Source organism: Aythya ferina (genome assembly GCF_964211825.1).
Source record: "Aythya ferina genome assembly, chromosome: 18".
Lineage (NCBI taxonomy): Eukaryota > Metazoa > Chordata > Aves > Anseriformes > Anatidae > Aythya > Aythya ferina.
Window position 1 is genome coordinate 6,707,462 of NC_140317.1, and position 21,084 is coordinate 6,728,545.

Consider the following 21,084-nt stretch of genomic DNA (forward strand, 5'->3'; position numbering starts at 1 on the left):
TAAACTCTTGGAACTAGGGCTGCATTGTGGTGGGCTTGCATGAGAAATGAAGTTCTATCTAGCAGGATTTTCTGTACTGGGTCAGGGTAGCAGGCTTTAACAGGGCATTCCTTTCTCCCTGGACTGGCAGCAATTCCAGCTGCCCCACTGGCCTACTAATGCCTTGTCTTTTTCAATTCTCTGTCTGTTCCTTCTCTGCCTTTTGGGATTTGGGTGTATGTTAAAGAGCGGATGTTGAGATAATCCCAGCTCCTGGGGATTTAGCATGCATGATTTTTTTCATTGCAGCTAGTGCAGAGCGGTATCTCCTCTTTAAGCTCCACCTTCTGGCAGTGGTACAGAATCGTGATTAAGCATGTATGGAAATTTCCATTGCTCTGCTGTTGGGCTGGGCTGCTAGCTGCAAGCTCTTACTATGCTAACAAGCAAACTTTGCCCCCTCCACGCTGCTAGCTGAATATACTGCAGTAATATTAGATTTCACGTCTGCAGCTTTAACTCGTTAGAAAGCTGTTATGTTGCCTTAGACCACGCACATCAACGTGTAGCTGTTCTCAAGCGATCCACATTTGGCTTTTTTCCCTAGAAATCTCCCTGGGTACATACAAAGAACTTGATGTGTCAAGGACAAATCCCTAGAGGATTCTTCCCGCCCCCTGGCGATCACAGCCTGCCCTCGCTGAGGGGCGCCGAGCCGGGGTCCCGGCGGGCAGGGCTGGGGCTGAGCCCAAGGGCACAAAATGGCGGCGGCGGCGGCTGAGGGCACGGAGCGGGAAGCGGGAGAGAAACACGGCACCCAGTGCGCATGCGCAGTGCTCGCTGCCTTCCCCCCCTCATACCCCGGGTCGTGAGGGAGGCGCTGGGCGGGAAGATGGCGCTGGGCGGCAGGCGGGCGGCCCGCTGTGGCAGCGCGCTTCGCCTGGGGCGGCCGGCGCTGAGGCGGCCCTACGTGGCGGCCGGCGGCGAGGAGGAGGAGGGGGAGAACGAGGAGGAGGAGCAGCAGCGGCAGCTGCTGGAGCTGTGCAGGCGGCGGCGCTTCCTGCGGGGAGGCGCGGAGCCGCGGCCCTGGCGCTCCTACCTCAGCGGCTGCCACCCGGGCTTCGGGCCGCTGGGCGCGGCGCTGCGGGGCAACCTGGCGGAGCAGTGGTGGCACTCGGCGCTGGCCCGCAGGGAGCAGGTGTTCGCCGTGGATTCTCCGCTCCACGGCAGCCACAACGCCGGCGTCCCGCAGGCCCGCGATGCCCTGCGGCTGCTGAGCTCCGAGACGCTCCGCCAGGTTGTGCAGGAGCCGGCCGGGCCCGCCCTGGAAGAAGCGCTGGGCAGCGCGGGGACGCTCCGGGAAACGCTGCTGCCTGGTACGGCCCCGCCAGCGCCGGGGTGAGGCGGCTCTCGGGGCTCCGTGCCCCCTGCAGGCCAGCTCCCGGCCTTAATTCATCCTCCCGTTATGTCAGCGCGCTGGGAAGGTCCGGTCTGCACGCTGCGAGAGCGTGGCTTTCTCAAGCACCTCAGCAGCGTAAATGTCCTAATGTGCACTTGACACTTTGCCCTGTAATTAGGGGATAGGCCCGCTAAAGTCACGGTTGCCAAAGTACCCGGAGGTACGGGCTGTGCGTGAGCTGCTGAGCTGATGTCTGCAAAACATGAAACCTAATTAGATTGCACATATAGACACTATCTATGGCATTGTGATCTTCAATCACTGTCATTGCCTTCATTTCCTATTGTGGATAAGCTAACATACTATTAATTCTCAGTATAATTAAAAAATTGAAGATTTTCCTCTGGCTACTAAAACTAATTATTTGTCTTTTGGCAGGTGTTTTGGCACAATATGTTAGCTGTTTAGAATTTGCAAACAAGAGATTGCCTTGTGGCCTTGCTGAAGTTGGAGTATGTTTTCACTCTATTCCAGACAGTGAGCTACACAACAAAAACCTCAGAAGGTAGACTAATAAAGATCAACTAATCCCTTATAGTACCTAAATAAGCTATGTACAATTGTTTCAACTTTTGAATTTGTTTTTTGAATACTGTCTCTTGCTTTTCCCCTGTTGTTTTTGAAGGAGTTAACTTGCTGACCTTGCTATTGTTTAAAGAATAGGCGAAAGGACTACCTCTTTGCTTGCATGGTTTAGCTCTCCTAGAACTGCAGGACAGTGGCTCGACTACTGGTTGCGTCAGAGACTGCAATGGTGGAGAAAGGTAACAGCAGTGTACAGATGGCAAATCTTGGCTTGCCCCTTTATTTTTCAAAGAGAGGGGAAATAGACACCCTGTTAAGTTTTTGGCAGATGTTGCCAATTTTTATCACTAAAATATATTGTATTTCTTGCAGGAAACAAACAAGCAAACAGAAAGACAAATTTAAGTTTTTAAATTTGTAGTTTAAGTAGTTTGTAACAGACTTGCAGAAAAGCAAGTGTTTTGTGTTTATAAATGACTTGAGATCAAAGAGCTGTGGAACAATTGATTTGGGTTGTAATTTATTTAAAAAAATGTGCTGCAAATTATAGGCTTTACATCTGGCTTTACAGATTTGGTTTGTTAATTAGTAGAGTTTGCACAATAGTAGAACACATCTTATATCTTCAATTTTCAGTTTGCAGTAGGCCCATCTAACTTCAGCAGCAGTGACTTTCAGGATGAAGAAGGAAGAAGAGGATTTAACTTGCATTATAACTTTCCTTGGGGAAAAGAAACAATAGAAACACTGAAGAACCTTGGTGATACTGAATTGTTAGAGATGTATCCAGGGGATAGATCAAAATTACTGGTAAGCTTTAACTTACTTTATTGAGAATCTTTTTATTATAAAGATGAGAGGAATAATTTATTTGAAGAGGTGGTTGTTTAGCATGTGACTGTCTTATTCTTCTGTGGTAAAATCTGTATAATTCTGCTGTCAGACCTTCATTGGCAGATCTTACTGTCAAAAACAGATGAAATATTTTTTTCATGGAGTTACTTATTCTAAGTTAGCAACGAACTATATACTTTTCCCCAGTGTTAAAAAGTTATCTAGTAATGGTTACGCTTCAAGATTGCTGGTAACCTTAAAATGTATGTGTGATTTAACATATATCTGAATGTAACAAGGGTGCTTGAGCTCAATGCCTCATTATACATTTAAAGTAAACAAGAGGCCAGTTGAGACAGACTTTGAAGTATCTCTTGATTGTTGTGTGTTATTTTGTATGTCGTTTTTCTCCCCTCATCAGGGCCGAGATGGAAGGAAGAATGTTATTCCTCATGTCCTGTCTGTGAGTGGAAATCTGGACCGAGGAGTATTAGCATATCTCTTTGATTCACTACAGCTAGCTGAGAATCCATTAACAAAAAAGAAGAATTCACAAAGAAAGGTAACTCTGGGGGAAGTATAAGCAATGGTCACTGGCTTTTAAATATTCTGGAGTTCTGCTTAAATGTTCACAATAAACACTCTAATTTATTTATTTTTTCTAAAATTGTTAGGTACTTAAACTTCATCCTTGTCTGGCACCTATCAAAGTAGCCTTGGATGTAGGGAAAGGCCCAACAACAGAGCTGCGACAGGTATGTTGTAAGAAAGTGTTTTAATTTTGAGCATTAATTTCCCATGTGACCTTTTGTTATGTCAGGCACTCTGTTAACATTGGTGAAAATCATGCTGCTACTTCAGTTCTCTGAGGCTCACAGTTGTACAGTTTTCACGATGCTTCCACTGTGCAGTTAGTGAGTCATGGCTGAAGAACTACAGACAGTGGGGAAGTAGATGTCTTCTCTGCTTTAATACACTGCTTTTAGTATTGTTAATAAAGTTTGAATTTGTTCAATGAAATGTTAAAGGAGAACAAATAACAAAATCCCTCTGATTCTTAATCTTTCATAGTTATTATAACATGTGGGTCACATCTTCAGAATTTCAGAAGTTTCTGTTAAAGTCAATCATTAAGCCAGTCCCCACAGAAGGGAAGAAACTTACACTGGCATATTTTTTTAAATAAAAATGGAGATTAGTTGTCAAGCTGCTTTCTACTATGAGATTATTTCAGCAAGTAAATTAATACCAACTAGAAATGCTAATAGTGCAAGTTCTGGAGTTTGAATAGTTTCTTTGTCTAGGATTTCATACCCTCAAAATCTTTACTTATACTTTTGTTTTTAAATCTGGTTTAAACACAGGTTTGTCAAGGATTGTTCAACGACCTGTCAGAAAATAGAATTTCCGTATGGCCAGGTTATCTTGAAACCGTGCAAGTATCCCTGGAACAGCTTTATACAAAGTAAGAAGAAATAGTATTTTGTAAGTTAAAACTATGAAGGTGAAAGGTGGCCTCCTGGGGACTAGCAAAAATATGCCTATTTTCAGTAAGAAGTCATTGAGTGCAGTAACTGTGTGAATAAAGGCATGTACATGTATCCTAAACTAGAAACTCACTCAGTAGATTTTATTACAAAGAGAAATGACAGTTTGTTTTAAGAGTTGTATGAATTATTAGCCTTTCACGCTTTTTCTATTGTTGTTGCTCTGAAAGTGTGAGATGCCTTTTATAGACTCTTCTATGAAAATAAATTTCTTAAGATGAGTAAACTTGCAAAACCATGTCATGTCTTCCCCATTTGTGTGCTGTGTTCTGTTTTAAACCATTTTGACTGGCTCTGTGTTCCATTCTTAAGTACTGTTTCAGATAGCACACTGTGTCTAGTCTTGAACTTAAAAGTTCTTCACGTCTGGAATGATTACCATTGGTGTATGCGATGTTATTTATGCAGATAAAAACCTATATTCTAGTTAAGGGAATATATGATTTGTTGATCAAGAGTGAATTTTGAGCATATCACTGCTTGTGTCTGTGGACCTTGAGCATATTGATGAATATTTTCTTTCCCAAGAAAAAAATACGTATGTTGATAGGTTCATGAGCAGTAGTCTACATCGTCTGTTTATTAGATAACAGAAGAAAGTTATACTCTGCTTCTACAGAAAATACTCTTGTAATACAAAACTAACATTTACTTTATGTACTAAAGTGACCTAATAATTTAAAGAAATATAATTAGGAAAGCAAGGAATGTCATTAAGAAAATGGGTGTCTTCACAAAACTTGGTGCACTGTAGCAAAAAAAAAATATATTTGCAGCTTGTCGTCATTTGTACATAACTTAATCAGTCCTTTTTTTCATACATCAAAAGTGGTAATAGGTGTGGTCTTTTCTTTGCAGATATGATGAGATGAGTGTTCTCTTCATGGTCTTGATAAATGATGCTACTCTAGAGAATGGAGTGGTCCAGCTGAGAAGCAGAGACACCACCATGAAGGAAATGATGCACATATCTAGGTTAAAAGACTTCTTAACTAAGTACGTAACATCAGCTAAAAATGTGTAAACTTAAATTCATCTAATAAAAGGAATTTCTGTGCCTGAAACTGACTTCTGGGGTCAATGATACAGTCACTTCATTGGAAATAGTTCTCCTAAAACTTGGTGATATATCTGTTTTCTGTCAAATCTAAACCATGTAGGTTGTCCAGGTTACCTTGTAAAGAGGAAAGAGGCAAACTTGTCTCTCTTCAGTAGGGCTAACTATAATTTCTTTGTCTTCAATTTTACTATGCTCTGAGAATAGTGTACTGAGAAATTGTCATGCTTACCACTAGGTAACAGCAGATCCAAAGGTCAAATATTGATCCTCTAGCACATGCCTTGGAGTGCAACAAAGTTGGAATAATTTTTTGTAGTGCTTGACTAAAGTCTTTTGATTAAATTATACAGTCCAGTTTCTATTTCAGGGTAATTGTTGAATCCACAGGAGCTTGGATCATAGAGAAAGCTTTGGATAATTTATTAAAGATGCCAGACTGTACATTGTGTCCAGCAGGATTTAACCTGACAGTGACTCCATTAAGCTTTTTTATTTTTTATTTTTATTTTTTACTTTTTTTTAAGCAAGGAGCTGTTGCTTATTTAACAGGGTTACTGTTTGGATCTTTATAATTCCAGTCATTTTAAGTCCCTAGAGGTTATTAGTTGGGGATTTTTCTTGCTGGTAGACAACTAGCTATATGATCTGTCTATAAAATAATTAGGCCAGGCAATTAGTATCTACTCTCTCTACTACCTCTCAGCAGGCATGGTACTTCTAAACATCTGGAGATTGAAATATTCTTTAAAAATACTTAAATTAATTAGAAAAGAGATCTTACCTTGTATACCATCTCTTATGACTACCTGTGAATAGATTGTAGGACTTTCCCTCTTCTCTGTTAAAAGAATAAAATAGTGCAATGTTCTTTTTTTTAGTAAAGGTAATAGAAGAATTAATAAGCCATCAACAGCTTGGTGGCTAATAAAATCTGCATGGTTGCAAAGTTAAGCTTTTGAACTTTTGTCTTACAGTATGATCGGCTTTTCTTTTTTTTTTTGTCATAGTTATTTTTATTTCTCCATAGTAAGTGAGCAATTTCAGTATGTTAACTGCTACTATCCACCTCCCACAACCACCTCACCCCAATCCCCCCAAATATATCTATGCATACTGGATGTCCCACTACTATAAAATGAGGTTTTCACCTTTTTCATCTTCTCTTCTACTAACAGAAAATACTTCACATTCCTGTTTTTGAATCAGCTCTGTATTAAAAATAAACAGCAATTAATTACAAGAGACTGATTTTTTTTAATATATATATATTTTTTATGATGTAAATAAAGCAGCGACATTCAGGGTTGGATATAAATCTGTCATGCTTTTTGCAGCACCTGTGGGCGTTATCAGAGCTATATTCATTGTTATTGCAAGCAATGTTGGTAGAATGCTGATTGAAATTTGGCATGAACAGCTGTAGAGAGCACTGAGCTAATGGAGCAGTGTAGCTAGATATCTACTTGTCCTCTCTGTGAATGGAAGTTGGACTTGTTGGGAAGGAATGATTCCCTTTTGGGTATTTAGAAACAAGAAATCTTACAGTTTTGCTGTTAGATACAAACACACACACCCCCAAGAATACTGACATACTGACATACTGACATACTGACATGCATAGGGTAAATCTAGAAAATTACATTGTGATTTTCATGCAAGGTCTTCATTACTGTGTATTTTTTTTAAATGGAAGTAGTACATTCTACTAATGTAGACCAGTTGCTTCATTGACTGTTGTCTAGAATTACTTCATAATTTATTTGAACTGATTTTGGGTCTTTTCAAAGCTAAGAAACATGGAATAAAGAAACATTGTATACTGAACAACTTTGAACAGAATGCGGGAGCTTTCTAAGTTTTATTTTTCTACAACTTGTGTATATCCCATTTTTGGCTTTTATTAAATGAGTAAGTAAATCTGAGGTGCAGTGCCCATCTAATTTTCTTCTGTAATGGCTATTCCTATCATTTCCTTAAGTTCCCTAATGCAATTCATTTTATTTCTGTTTACGGTAGGTTTTTGTATGGAACTTAATTTAAGCGGTTGTGGTTTTGGCTGCATGGCAGACAGATGAGGCCAAATATGGATACCAAGGGACTTCAAATATTGCATCTGTAATGGTATGGTCAGTAGGAATACTATTAGTTTACTTCCTGATTGGTAGTAGTTGTCCCCTTCTGCTGTTTCTGCAGTGCCTAAAGGAACTGGCCCATGTTGGCTGCAGATAGTATAACAACATTCTTCCACCAAACTTCTGCAGGTAAATTTCATGGCTATATGGGGAGTAACACGAACTTACTAATCTCTGTGTATGTGACATAATTTTCTGACTCTTCTACTTTATCCGTTGAAGGAAGGCCTGTTGAGGACACAGCAGATGTAGATTTTTCTGCATAACAAATACATACATGTATCAATTTATCTTAGAGGTAAATAAAGAGCTCCGCAAAAATGTTATCTTAGTGATCAAAATTACTCCTTAATCAAAGGCATTTTTAGTAGAATTTTCTTTCCTTGCTAAGAACAAAAAGGCCTAATTCCTTCCAACAGTTCTGTCTTAAATTAGGTATTACTTGTAACATGTTTGCACGCTTGAAAATACTGAGAACATAAATTAGCATATGTGGAAAATGAAATAGGTATTCAAACAACTCACCTGTTTTACATGAAGGAATGATGAAAAATCGAATTGCCAGTGCAAATCCTATCACAAACGCTAGTAAGATTAGCCCAAGAAAAATGATCCAGGGTTGAGAATCACAACTCTCCTCTGCCAAAAACAAAATTTAAAAAAGGTGTTTATGTAAAGAAATGTTTCATATTTTAAGTATTATCTGTAAATGAAATCAAGACTTTCCATTTCTTTCAGCTTCTGGATTAACTGTTAATAGAACTACTCAGAAGAGTGCAAATTGCACACCACCACAGCGGAAGGAAAGGATTTTGCTGCTGCCAATGGACTGTCCCTTTCATAGGAACCAGAGAGAAAAACAAAGCTAGAATCTCACCAAGATGGAGAAAGCTGGACCAGTAGTCTCTTGTAAAAGTGAGTCTTTTACAATCATCCTTCATGGTCACTTCAACTACTGCTACTATCTAGGCTGAGAGTAATTCTTTTTGCATAAATTTTAAAATACCTCAGTATTATTATTGTAATCATTATATTTTGAGCATTACATAGCAGGAATGAAATCTCTGGCTAAAATACTTGTATCCTTACTATGTTCTGTACTTTGTTTCTGTCCCTGTTTATTGGCAGTAGTAAACTATTTGACACCTGCATACCCGCTAATATAAAGTTGAAACTGTTGCTGTATTTTGTAGTATTGCGAAAGTTATTTTCAGCTCTGCATTTATAGGTTCCTAAGTCGCTACAGGAATTGATAAGTACAAAAGTAACAGCTGCTTCCTTCTTCTGCATCTTCACTGGTCGAGATATGCTCTGTTTGCCTTTGAAGAAAGTGTATGTGATAGGAAGATTCCCTTTCTCTGAGAGACAAGACAGGGTTGCATTTTGGCCTTTCTTTACTTGAGAGGTGGGTGAGCGCAGCACTGGTTTGGAAAGTGGCTCTGAAAACAAACAAACAAAAAAACACAACTGAAAAGACTGCATTGCTGATTGCAGGACAAACTCCAAAGCAAGACTGAATTAATCAGCAACTCTGGCAAATAAGATGGGCATAAAGGATTGAGGGCTCAGTAAGACATATCAGAATAGGGCTGCTGACTCCCAAAGGAACAATAGCAGTTTTCAGTAAAGTTCAGCTCAACCAAGGCAGGCACGCACTGCACTACAAAACATCACCTTCAGCAAACAAATTGCTGAGTCCCACTGCTGCAGATACACTGGATCAGCCAATGCATGGCTATGCAAATCTAAAATTATACAATCATAGAATGTTTTAGTTTGGAAGGGACCCTTGAAGATAATCTAGTCCAATCCTCTTGTCCTGGGCAGGGACTTCTTTCACTAGGTCAGGTTTCTCAAAGTCCCATCCAACCTGACTTAACATTTCTAATGATGGGGCATCCACAGCTTCTCTGGGCAACCTGTTCCAGTGTCTCACTACTCTTGTTGTGAAAAATTTCTTCCTTGTATCCAAGAAAATTAAATGTGTCAAGAAGTAATACAGTAAGACATACCTTTAAGCATGAAATTGAGACTTGTGCTGTATTTTCCACCATGGATTTCATTCTCAACTTTGCACTTGTATTCACCCACATCACTGGCAGAGTTGATAGTCAAGTTGAACAATGCTGGCATCGAGTCTGTCTTATTTAAAGTGGATACCTTCTGACTGGCTTTAAACAGTGTGTATTTGAGAGGTGGAGAACCAGAATCTGAGTGACAGGAGAGGCTCACGTTCTGGTTCAACATTACTTCCAAAGTGCCCTGAACAGGTGTGAGAATGGGGTTGGAAAGTATCTCTGGAAAGAAAAACTTCTGAGTGAGTTGATTGTACCTATCATTCAAGAATCCCTTCCCCCCCCCCCCCCCTTTTTTTTTCCCAAGAATATGTTGGGGACCAGGCTCTACTTATTTCTGTCGAAATAGATGTTTGTGTTTTTTACTACTTCCAGTAGCAGGCAATGCAACTTCATATTTTTCAGTGTTAGTATATAGCTTATAACACTTGATGAAAAATGCATGCCTTCATATAAAATACAGAATAAACGCACAAAACCAACAGGTGCATCTAGATGAACCAACAAGAAAACCTTTTGAGCTACAGCAGCAATGAAAATAATAGAAGCATAAAAAAGAAATATTATGGGGTGTTAATTGTAGGAGAAAGTAACTTTTCCCTTCTGTATGAGAAAGCAGCCAAGCTACTTGAGTGGTAGAATGTGAACCTAAAAGTGAAAACAGTATTTTACTTGTGGCAAAATTAATCTCACATAAGTAGGCCGAATTTATTTTCCCTGAATGTTGAATAGTAGCAGCCAGAGCTTTGATTGTCTATCAAATCAGTTTGGTTTGTAAGATCATGCAAATACACCTTTATGAAAAACTTGCCTTGTCTTTTCACAGAAATTGTTAATATAAAAGTCACGACTAAGATAAATTCTGACTCTTATAAAGAGAGAAAATATATTTTAACATCTTAAAGCAATTTTTAATGTACATATGAGTATGGCAGCAAAGAAAGCTTTGTATTAAAACTTGCAAACAGTCTCAATGTACAGACAGGCAAAAGATTTAACTTTATATGAAGGCTTTTGAAAATTTTCAATCTTTCCACCATTTTTTTTTGTGAACAGTTCATTTCAGCACACATCCCAAAACTGAAAAAAAAGAACTTACCTCTGCCATCTGCAGTTGCATTCTGAATCTGCTGAGAGACTTGAACTAGAAGAGAAGAAGGCTTTCAGATAGGAAACAATGGCTCTTATTTAGAAAAATGCACAATATGTGAGAAGTATGTCCTTGGCTTACAGTAGGAAAACAGCAGAATTGCGAGAAAATACATTTTCTTGCAAAAATGAAGCTGGTACACTTCAAGACATCTGATGGCGTTATACTAATGAAATCTTAGAGGAGTGGCTCTAGCAGTTGAGGAAGTCTTAAATAGGGAAACAGTGCTGATCTTAACTGATGATGTTTGCTTAACCACTTTTGTTATATTCCATTTATATTTAGCCTATGACAGTCATTTTAGAGTAGTGGGCACAAGGAAAAGCTTTGGAGTGAGGAACAGCAGTTTGGAATACAACTAAATGTTATGTAAATTTGTTCCAAGATGTAGCTAACTTAATCAACTTTTTCATGTGTGAGAGCTGTGTAATAGAACTATGCTACGAGGCAGTATACAAGAATATATATAATTTTTCTAGTATTGTTCTTACAAAGGCATGAGATCACTGGTTCATATCTCACAGCCACACATTTACTAGAGAGAATGCAAGAGATCCTTTGGGAGAATATGGCTGTGACCAAGGGAGAATGTGGTTTCCTTTTATTATCAGCAATATAATTTTTAAAAAATGACATACGCACACAAAAAAAAGTACTTAAACCATGGAAGTTTTAAGATGCTAAGTATTCCTGGATAGTTTGCCTATTTGGAAATATTTTGGCCAAGTTTCAAATATTCAGCTGTGAAATCACATAGTAAAAGGTACAGATCTCATCACAAACTTGAGTTCAACACCACTGTAAAACAAGTTGATGACTAATTTGATCATCTAATCAGTAATATTGCTGATATTTCTTCTTTACAGTTTCAAGAAGTAGATGTTCTTAGTTTGTCTTTCTCTGTCTCTGTGCAAAGTAAATGTAATATTCAGCTAATGTTCTGTGGCATAAAATAGTATGTTGTTTTGGTCAGTTCTTTTAGCATAGGTAAAAACGCCATTGGTTTTATATCTTCATGACTGTTCTTTTATTTTTATTTCCCTGGTGTCTTTTTTGGTCTAAGGCCCATGGTCAAAACTGAGAATTTGGACATTATACAATGTTAGTTGCAAATTCAAGGGCAGACCATAATCTTTAAATTCTCCTGGTCAGACACAATATTCAACAAAACAATGTCTCAGTCATTATGCTGCTCTGTAGTCATCAAAGAAAAAAAAAGACATACAGTGAATGTCTTAAAAGTGTTGTTGTTATACTTGACTTTTTTCTTACATATTCTGCAATTCTGCAGTCTCTGAAAGTAACAAGACCAGGTGTTACATCATGTTTCCTGCATAACACAAACCCCCTCCCAAAGTCTAGTCTGCTTTAACAGAGATTTTTTTTTTTTTTTTTTCACACAGTTTAGCGTACAACTTCCTTTTTTTTTCCTGTGATGTTTGTTTTACTTAATTTCTTATGAAACAACCTTTACCCTCGTTTTGCAAGTGTTTCTTATGTGGAAATGCTGACAACTAACCACAAGACTACCTTTTTTTTTTTTTTTTTTTACAGCTGGCAGAAAGCATGCGTGAAAATACCAACGTTGAGAGAAGAACTGGGAGCATTTGCACGTTTTCCTGTAGCGGTAAGCTGTTCTCTATCAGAAAACTGCAGAATAGTCCCTAAAATGCTTGCTGCCAGGTGGTGGTGAAGGAGGAAAGCGGGAAGCAGCCCGGTCTCGCGCCCTCCTGTCAGGGGGAGCAGCCGTCAGAACGCAGGAGGCCGCTGGAGGTTGAGGTGTGAGGGCCTCGGCCTACTCCTTCCCTCATGGGTGCAGTTTCTGCAACCCTGCTGCTTCCCCCTGGAGGTACATCTCTGCCCTCCCTGTTCCCTCTCCCTCCCTCACCCTGCTTTGAAATTTGGATGTAGGGACTGAAATATATATGTTTTCTTTGATGTATGCCAATTTAGTGACTGAAACATGTTTGTTTTCTTTGATACATGGCAATCATTTCAACTACACATGTAGGATGATGGAGAAGAACTTCCTTTCTTTTAACTGTCCAATACTTATGCCTACCCATTTCGTCTCTTGAAATACGTATTTCCTTTTTAACTCTTATAATTGCTTTGCAGAACGTTAATACAGTTGCTTCTTAAGTAAAAAGATTTCTGAACCACTGTGGTAGGATATGGTAGCTGAGGATAAGGACTCCTGCAGTTTGTATGAAAGCTAGACTGTGATTGCTAGGACATCACTAGAGGAAGTAATGATGTATTCATTAGAAAAGGAGGCTTCAGATGAAGTTTTAAATGTAAATTATTAAGATAGGTTTATATAAAGGGGCTTCCAGAAATTTTTTTGTGATCATTCAGTCCTATTGGGCAGGGAAGAGCTGTTTTAGAATTTTTGTTGAAGTATAACTCAATGGACTGTATGCTCTCTCAAGTAGTATTCTTGGAATAATGGTTTTAGTTTCTGATATTTTGAGTGATGAGCATTCAACTGATCTGAAGGTTTGATAGTGTCTTTTATGACCGCTTTTTAAAAAGCTCTAAAGTAGTATTTGCTACAACATGGGCTGGGAGTGTCCCGAAATTTAGAGAATGAGCTTCATTAAATCTTGTATTATTGATTTGAGTCAAAAAGGTAGTGTCTCATTTTGCCCTTCAGCAGGGTGAAGAGAACAGTATCTAGGCTGGCGGTTGGCCATACTGTCAATGTAAAATAGTGGAAAAATGAAAAAAACACTTGACATTACCTGTCTGACATTTTGAATGCTGACTCTATTAGTTTGTTAGTCTCTTGAACAGTGTCCTGGGAAGTAATAAATCAGCTTACTTCCATGTTTTTATTTGTTTGTTTTGGGGGTGGCATGGGGTGTGCCAAGTTGGCTTTTGACTTTAGGCTAACATTAGGTGGTTTTCTTAAGGATGTATATTTAGAATTTTATAGCATCAGTAAGATACAGTGTGAGATTGGTGTTCCCTTTGTATTATTCTACAAATTTCCTGCCTGGAAATAATGTGCTGAATATATTTAACAAAAAATTATGTACAGAAGTAATCCAGCCAAAACATGTAAGTTAAAAAGTCTGAAATGAAGATGTGTATCATGTGGTGTTGCAACAATATTCTGCCTCAGGCAAGCAGGTGAATGAGAATAAAAGCCAAACAGCTTTCACTCAAAAGATTTTTCACTCAAAATTCTTTGACTTGAGAATGAAAATAGTATGAGATAACATTATGTAGTAAGATCGTGCAGTCTTCACACTGTATCTGTCTTATTGTAGGTTTCCAGGGAAATTTGCATGTTTCAGTAGAATTATAAAAGTTATTTCCAGTCTCAGTTCCTCATCCTGAGAGGTCCTCCATTCTGGAAGAGCATCTGCTGTAGTAGACGTCTGCAGAAGGTTTTGCTAGAAATCACCATATATTGGTGGTTATGTCTGGTGCTGAATTACATTAAGCACTTCTGCTTTGTCTGCAAAGGTTTTACTGAGCTAGCTAGATCATCACGGAATACCATATTTTTACACTCCTACTCAAAATGGCTGTGGTAGCAAGCCTGCTGTTTATGTTAACTACTTGGTATACAATTGTGAGATTGTATTTTCTAGAAAGCAAATAAGAATAGAAGAGGAAGGGATCTTTTCTGTATGAGTATTTAAGATATCTTTAAATTCCCTGCAGTGATCCTTGGGTTCTGAATGAGAATTTTAGTGTAACAAAAGTTTTCCAATTGAACTAAAAATGTATTTGAACTGCAGATTGGAAGGAACATGTCAATAGGTGAAAGAACCTGTTGGGTAGTCAAATTAATTAAATTAACAACCCCCAAATCTCCAATTTTTTATTTGGAAAATATTTAAAAATCGTATGTCTTCCTTCTGCCTTCTCTCCCGCCCCCCAAAGGAAAAATAAGGATTTTTTTTTTTTTTTGTAAGAAAGGCTATTCCACACTTCCTTTAAGTTCTGTCGTTTTTGCTTAAAGTAATTAATACTCATTTCATTTTACAGATTTGATGAGACATCAAAGACTGGCACTACTGATACATTTATCTTATAATTTTATTTATAAAACTGGATATTCTCCAATAATGCTTTGAGAATCAACAAGCAATATAAAAGATGGGAATGTAGATTGAAGGAAAATATTTCCAGAATTAATTCCCTCTCCAGCCATAAGGTTCTGACTTTTTTTTTTTTTTTTTCTGGCACAGTCCATACTCTGAGATGAATATTCTTGCAGAACTCAAGGCTGTTTTTCTGCTGCATCCCAAAATTTCAGTTTGGAGGAGGTGTTGGATATCAGAAATTATAGGAAAAACTCCAGAATGGAATGCTGGTTTAATTGCAGAAGATGGATGTGGGGGGGAAATGTATTTCAATGTGGTCCTGGGTCGTCGTCCAGTAGATGGCACCGTTGTGAAATGCAATGGTCTGAGAAGCACAAGCTTTCAGCAATACAGATTTTCTGTAAATTGTAGAACATCTGGAGCTCTGGAAAAAAGTCTTTTTTTTTTTTTTAACATTCTTTGTAAATACTCAAATCCATGAGTTGTGTTTTTTTTTTTTTTGTTTGTTTGTTTGTTTGTTTTTATTCTTCTCTAGGGAAGTATAGAGACTTTTTAAATAAAGACAAATGATGCAAATTTCTCACATTCAAGAAAACACAACCTAGAAATATATGCAGAACAAACTCAATTCATTCCCAGTTCCCCAGGGAGCTGTCTAGATGTGTGAAAACAATTACATTTGTTATAATTCTATGTGTCTATTGAAAGAGGAAGTATTAATTAACCAAAATAGTTCACAGTTGTAAGGAACCAAAGTGATTATACGTGTCAGGGGCTGGGTGATTAGACATCAGAGCTGCTTTTTCTATTATTGATTTGGTTACTGGAAAGCTTGCACTGACATCAGAAAAGATGGACTCAGATCTCAGAATTTTATAAATTATTTGTAAAATTTATAAAATCCCAAACATTTGAGATTAACTGCTTTTAAAATAGAATTAGTGAGCTTATACAAGACATTATGCAGAACCTGCATTGTCATGGACAAGCACTGATGACCCAGAACGTTGTGCTCTTAAGAGAAATGTTTTGTTAGTAAATCAGTGAGATATAACTTGAAGGCAACACATCTTTTCTGAAGAAAGTAAAACTGGTCAGGAATGGGTATTTGAGAACAGGAGACAAAGCCTAGCTGAGTCACTGTACTCAGCGTGTGCTCTGTGGGGAATTAAGATGTCAGTCCTACCGATTGGCACTGCAGCATGCTCTTTACTGTCATGCCAACCAGCTGGGGAGTTAATGAAAACAAACAGCTGAAATGTGCTAGGAACTCCTCGCTTCCTTTCCTGTCATAAGGGGCTGGCTGAAAACAGTGTGTTTGGGGAGTAGGGGTTGGTGCAGAATTTGAAAATCTTATTCAGCATTTTATCCTTAGTTATGGAAATAGGTTTTGACTCTGATAGGCTTTGTTCAGATGACAGAACTGATGCTTTTTAGGAATTGTCATATTTAAGCAAGTAGCAGGAGACCCAACCAGCAGAAATAGGCATCATGTATTCCCAGATGAGCACAGCTTCAAGGGTCTGATTCATTGGGCATTAGATTAAATGTGAAGATTTCTTTAGTTCTCAGAGGACATTGTGCCAGATTATTATTTATTTATTTTTGTCTGCTTCAGAAGGTGTGTTGCATTTTTTATGTCAATCCTTCTTTTCTCAGAAACATAAGGGACTAAAGAGAGTTCTTTAATGGTGTACATATTAGAATAATTTTGTGTATTTATTTTTTAATTTTGTTTATGTATAGTATTTAATTTTCTCTGATATTACTTGTTTCAGAAAAACATCTTCAGAGACTATGAGATGATTTAGGAAAATATACAGCTATACTACTAGCATAGGTACGTTTAAGTTTATATTCTTTAAGTCAATATGATTTCCAGTTTAACAATGGAAGACAGTCTCAAGCCATTCCTTCCTCTTTGAAATGCTTTTCTCCCATGTTTCATAACATTTTGGCTTAAATTCCTGCAGCTGAGTTTATCCCTTGGATTTTGGCCAATACCAGCTAGATTTTCCTCCTCAGAACAATGTTGAGGGCTTATCAAGAATATGACAGTCTAATCAGACTAAGAGATCAAATGGAACATCCTTGGCTTGTGAGTGACGTCTCACAACAGCCTTTGGTTTTAGCACCATTAAACTGTACTACTGACCTAGTTTGTCCTAAAAGATGACCTTTCAGCCCAGTTTGAAACTAGCCTGGTTCTGAACTTGATCTTATTGGATCGCTCTGAAGAATATTGGCCCACACCCACTTTGTCTTTCCCTCTCTGTAGAGGAGAGCCTTTGTCCCCTTGTGGGAAAGATTGGTGTGGTTTTGCTGAACTTTGTATGTAGTGCTGAATTCTTTTATGGGGGAAGAGGTAAATCTCCTTCCTTCCTTCCTTCCTATTTTTTGTTATCAATAGCAAAAGTTTATCAAACCTTTGTTTTCCATCTGCTGTGTATCCTAATTCTCCTTTCCTTTACCTGGCTCTGGAGACCATTTTTGGCAATTAGCCAAACCACCGGTCTTTTTTTGGTGGTGTAGTTCAAACAGACTGGATTAAGCAGAAGAAATACTATTGCTAGTTAACCAGCTTGGTTCTTATTCATTAAATGCTATGATGATTGTACCATTTTGCACTCTCTCCCTTCAAAATAACACTCTCCCTGCAAAATAGCTAAATAGATGTTGGTTGGTATTGCTGATACATTGTTAAACTGAAGAGTGTTTCCCTCCTGTTTCCCTTCACACAATACCACAGTTCTGTGTGTAATACAAGCGTTAGAGTGCACTTTTAAAACTATTGTTTGGGGCAAAACATACAGCTTTCATTGTCCCCAAGAGGGAAAAAAAAAAAAGGAAAAGGGGGTTCATATAAACAGTGAAGCTTATGAGAACTGTACGTCTCATTTATAGATTTCTGTGAATGTATTTAATATTGTTTTAAGTAGTGTTTTAATAAGCCTGTAATATGACTCTGGAAATAACATAAAGCATTGACTCAGTCTGCAAATGAAAGAAACTAAGGAATTAAGAGTTGAGCACTAGATTTTCACAAATAACTAAATCACTACTTAGGGAGTTAAGATCTTAGGGAGTTAATGTAGGGACTTAAGTGAGGAACACTTTTTGAAGTACATGATTTCACCTCACTTTATCAAGCCTATAACCTGAGTCAGTGTTACGGCTCAAGTGGAATGACTTCAGTTTGACTTAAAAGTTGATTGATAAACAAATAAATGTGCTGCACATTCCTTTGAAGTTATGAAGTAAATGGTAAATGTTATCTGGGAATATCATATTGGTGCTTAAATTTGCTACTTCTGCAGTGTCAGATTATTTAAGACTTAAAAAACATGCATAGTACCAAAGTAAGGAATGTAGAAGAGCAGGGATAGGGACAGGACAATATCTCTGTAATCTTCTTGCTTTTCTTGTTATGCCCATCTCTCTCACCCCCTTCCCATCTGAATTTCAAGAAACTGGGGTTTTGGATAATTATTACGTTTTAGTTTTCTTCACAAATAATCATTTACAGCACAAATTCAGCTACTGATTTCCTTGTCTTTAGGCCTTTTACTTTCTTCAGATTTTCATCTGTAATCAGAAAAAAACAAACAAACAAACAAATAAAAAAGCCCCCCAAACCCGTCCATTTGTTAAAGGAAGTTGAGTAATTCAAGTGTTCTGAATTTTACATCAGTTCCTTACAGTATCTCAGGCAGACATTTACATCAGCTGAAATGCTGAAGTAGAATATTATGCATCTTTTCCTCTTCTTTGGTTTACATTCAGTTTATGCTTTCAGTATTTTGGATGCAAAATTAATCATCCCTCATTCTGGCATGGCTGTCATACTGTCAGGCTACTTTTATTATTGCACAAAATTAAATGACACAGGAAAGGTCAGCAGATCTCTCAGGGACGTCTGAATTCAAACAGTTTCAAGCTACTGGCAGATTTAACTCTTGAGCATTCTCTGTTTCAGATTGTGCAAGTGCTCCTTCAGCTCTCCGTAGGGAAATGAAACTCCAAACTGTTGTGGGTTTAAAGTTTTGTAATTGTGTATGTTTTTCACTGTCCTAACTGCACAAAACTTGTGCCCTTCTATGGTTTTGATATATGATGGTAGCATAAGAGGTCCACCTGTCAATATTCTAGTGTAACCCAACAGTTGCTATGGTTTCTGAAGTAATTTGAATTTATTGTGAACTCAATGGTAAAGCTGTGGTTTGCCATAGCAAAGGCGAGTGAGCTAGATATGGAGGTAAAGGGGAAAAGTGAATAATTATGTATATGTATTCTCTGAATGAGTTTTCTATACCAGGATGAAGAGAAATATTTGCTCAAGGATCTGCAGAGGTCAAATAATGGATGTAATTTGTGTTCGTAAATGGTTAATTGTGACTTAAAAATACCCGTATTGACAGGAACTGCAGGATAAATGTCACTGGACCTTCTTGTTTTTTTAATACACCTTAAGAAATTAAACAAAGCAAATGCATTTGGTGGCGCCCTCAGGAAAAGTCCAGTCACTTCCTGAACAGTAATCTGCCTGGGAGCAGCAGATAGATTCTCATTGTTTGCCATTTCCAGTTTCCAGTAATGGGAACGATTACTTGATCTGGCCAGTTTCAGCTGAAGATTTGCAAAAATGTACAAATTTTAATGGCAGAATTTTATTAGTTTCCATAAAACATTTTTTTTTTTTTAAAAAAGAAACTGTTTTGGGGACCTGGTAGCAAATTACCTCTGATGATGAATATTGTTTTATTTTGTAATTAAGTGTCTGTTCTTCAGGAACGAGATGCATCTTGCTCTTCTGGTGATTTTCTTGCAGTGTAAGTTTAATAACTAAGTATCTGGATGGGTACATGTGCTTCTGTGTTTTGTTGTTTGGCTGGTTGGTTGGTTTGGTTTGTTATTTTTTTTGGTAACTTTTTAGTGTTTATAATGCTGTCTCTCAATCTGTAAACTTTGAAAATAACATTGCTTTTCACTTTTTTCAGGTTCAGGAGTTTACACTCAGGAAAGAGGTAGGTAATGATAGTTTTTTTGTGGTTTTGTTTTTGTTTTGTTTTGTTTTTTTCACATACGTATTTAAAAGACGTAATTTAACTGCTTTCTCTTTAGTTAGTGTGCATCCATAACAGAGTTTATCTGGTTTGCTGTACTAAATCTCTACAAAATTTGGCCATAAAAAAAAAAATATATATATATACTTGGTGGTGTTTCTTAGTAAAGTGTTTAAAAGAGATATGTGCAGAGATATGTGCTGCTCAGATTTTTAATTAATGTTTTGGTGATTTTTTTCCTAGACCAATTTGCTTGCTCCAACAAATGAGAAAAGATGGGAGGGGAAATTCAACTACTTGTATTTTCTATTAGTTTTAAAAACAAACAAAGTTATGTTCACTCTCTTTTGCTCTTTTTCTTGCAAAATATTCCATGAACCTGTCTGAGCAGAGTATAGAACTTGTGTCCTGAAAGAAATGCTTTTACTTTTTATGTTGTCATCTTGCTGGCTCCGAGCATGTACACTCTGCATCCTTGCTTTTCTCCATCTATCAAGAAATGCTTGCTCCTCTGTGTCACGTAGTCTGCTCATGTGCAAAAAGTACTGTATTGACTTTTATGGCCCAAAATCTCCTTGGCAAATTGTAAATATCTGGTAACTGGACATAGCAGAAAATTTTTACTGTTCAGGTACCTAATTTCTAATAAAAATCTTGGGGAAAAGTATGCATATCCAAATCTGTAATTTCTATGGGAAGGGAAAATGAGTGCACTCAAAAGTTTTCCCTGTACTTGTTCATTGAGCTGTGTGAATAAAAGTATTATTATACTGATATTCTGATAATCATAAAATTTTGTTACATAGTATTTATCATTCCTGTGGTTATAAACACAGAAGCACTGTATGTGTTAATGCTATTATAAACTTAGTTTGTTAAACTACTTAGCTGTTTTTTATTTGTTCATTTTTAGTAGGAATATTGTATTCAACATATTTTTTCAAGGACTGGAAAGTTTAGATTATAAATTAAATAAAGACATTAGTTCTGTATATGATTCTGTATTTCGATTATTTAAAGCCATATGGTTGTTAAGGATTCTTGAGTGTATGATCATGGGACATGTCACAGTGTAAAGTTAGGCATGTACAAGTTTGCTTGCAGAACTTGAACCCAAATATCTTTTGCTATGCTCCAGTTTTCCTAAAGTATAGATTTGAGATTATCCCAAGTATGTACATTACATGTTTAAAATGAAA

At 37.6% G+C, this 21,084-nt stretch overlaps 3 protein-coding genes across 15 annotated transcripts in view; 2 read left to right on the top strand and 1 right to left on the bottom strand.

Moving 5' to 3' along the window:
- Positions 1 to 373: 373 nt before the first annotated feature.
- On the top strand, positions 374 to 5,408 carry POLG2 (DNA polymerase gamma 2, accessory subunit). Its single transcript, XM_084491880.1, has 8 exons — positions 374 to 1,355; positions 1,817 to 1,943; positions 2,097 to 2,202; positions 2,600 to 2,773; positions 3,219 to 3,359; positions 3,472 to 3,552; positions 4,162 to 4,262; positions 5,203 to 5,408. The coding sequence occupies exons 1-8, from the start codon at positions 806 to 808 to the stop codon at positions 5,366 to 5,368; spliced, it is 1,446 nt and encodes a 481-aa protein (XP_084348006.1). The 5' UTR covers positions 374 to 805; the 3' UTR covers positions 5,369 to 5,408.
- Positions 2,457 to 10,946, bottom strand: MILR1 (mast cell immunoglobulin like receptor 1). Of its 5 annotated transcripts, none has more exons than XM_084491882.1 (10): positions 10,843 to 10,946; positions 10,711 to 10,755; positions 9,549 to 9,833; positions 8,691 to 8,975; positions 8,062 to 8,175; positions 7,705 to 7,764; positions 6,553 to 6,612; positions 6,186 to 6,242; positions 2,790 to 2,926; positions 2,457 to 2,684 (listed from the first exon to the last, which is right to left on the bottom strand). In XM_084491882.1, exons 1-10 carry the CDS (start codon positions 10,874 to 10,876, stop codon positions 2,664 to 2,666), a joined length of 1,098 nt encoding a protein of 365 aa, XP_084348008.1. In that variant the 5' UTR covers positions 10,877 to 10,946; the 3' UTR covers positions 2,457 to 2,663. The 5 variants fall into 5 exon arrangements, with proteins under 5 accessions (XP_084348008.1, XP_084348007.1, XP_084348010.1 ...); XM_084491881.1 differs by having other exon boundaries at positions 7,705 to 7,794; XM_084491884.1 differs by lacking the exons at positions 2,457 to 2,684; positions 2,790 to 2,926 and adding an exon at positions 4,888 to 5,272.
- Positions 8,294 to 21,084, top strand: part of PECAM1 (platelet and endothelial cell adhesion molecule 1) — a 42,499-nt gene continuing 29,708 nt past the window's right edge. For 7 of the 9 annotated variants that reach the window (XR_014684497.1, XM_084491870.1, XM_084491871.1 and 4 more), the window contains exons 1-2: positions 19,346 to 19,651; positions 19,820 to 19,846. Coding sequence is in view for 6 of the 9 variants with exons in the window: in XM_084491870.1 (XP_084347996.1) it covers positions 19,618 to 19,651; positions 19,820 to 19,846 (61 nt within the window). In the remaining 3 variants the exon portion in view is untranslated. Of the gene's footprint in view, positions 8,452 to 12,315; positions 12,389 to 16,124; positions 16,444 to 16,600; positions 16,663 to 19,345; positions 19,652 to 19,819; positions 19,847 to 21,084 lie in introns of those variants that run through there. The other 2 variants (XM_084491874.1, XM_084491875.1) reach the window with 2 other exon arrangements.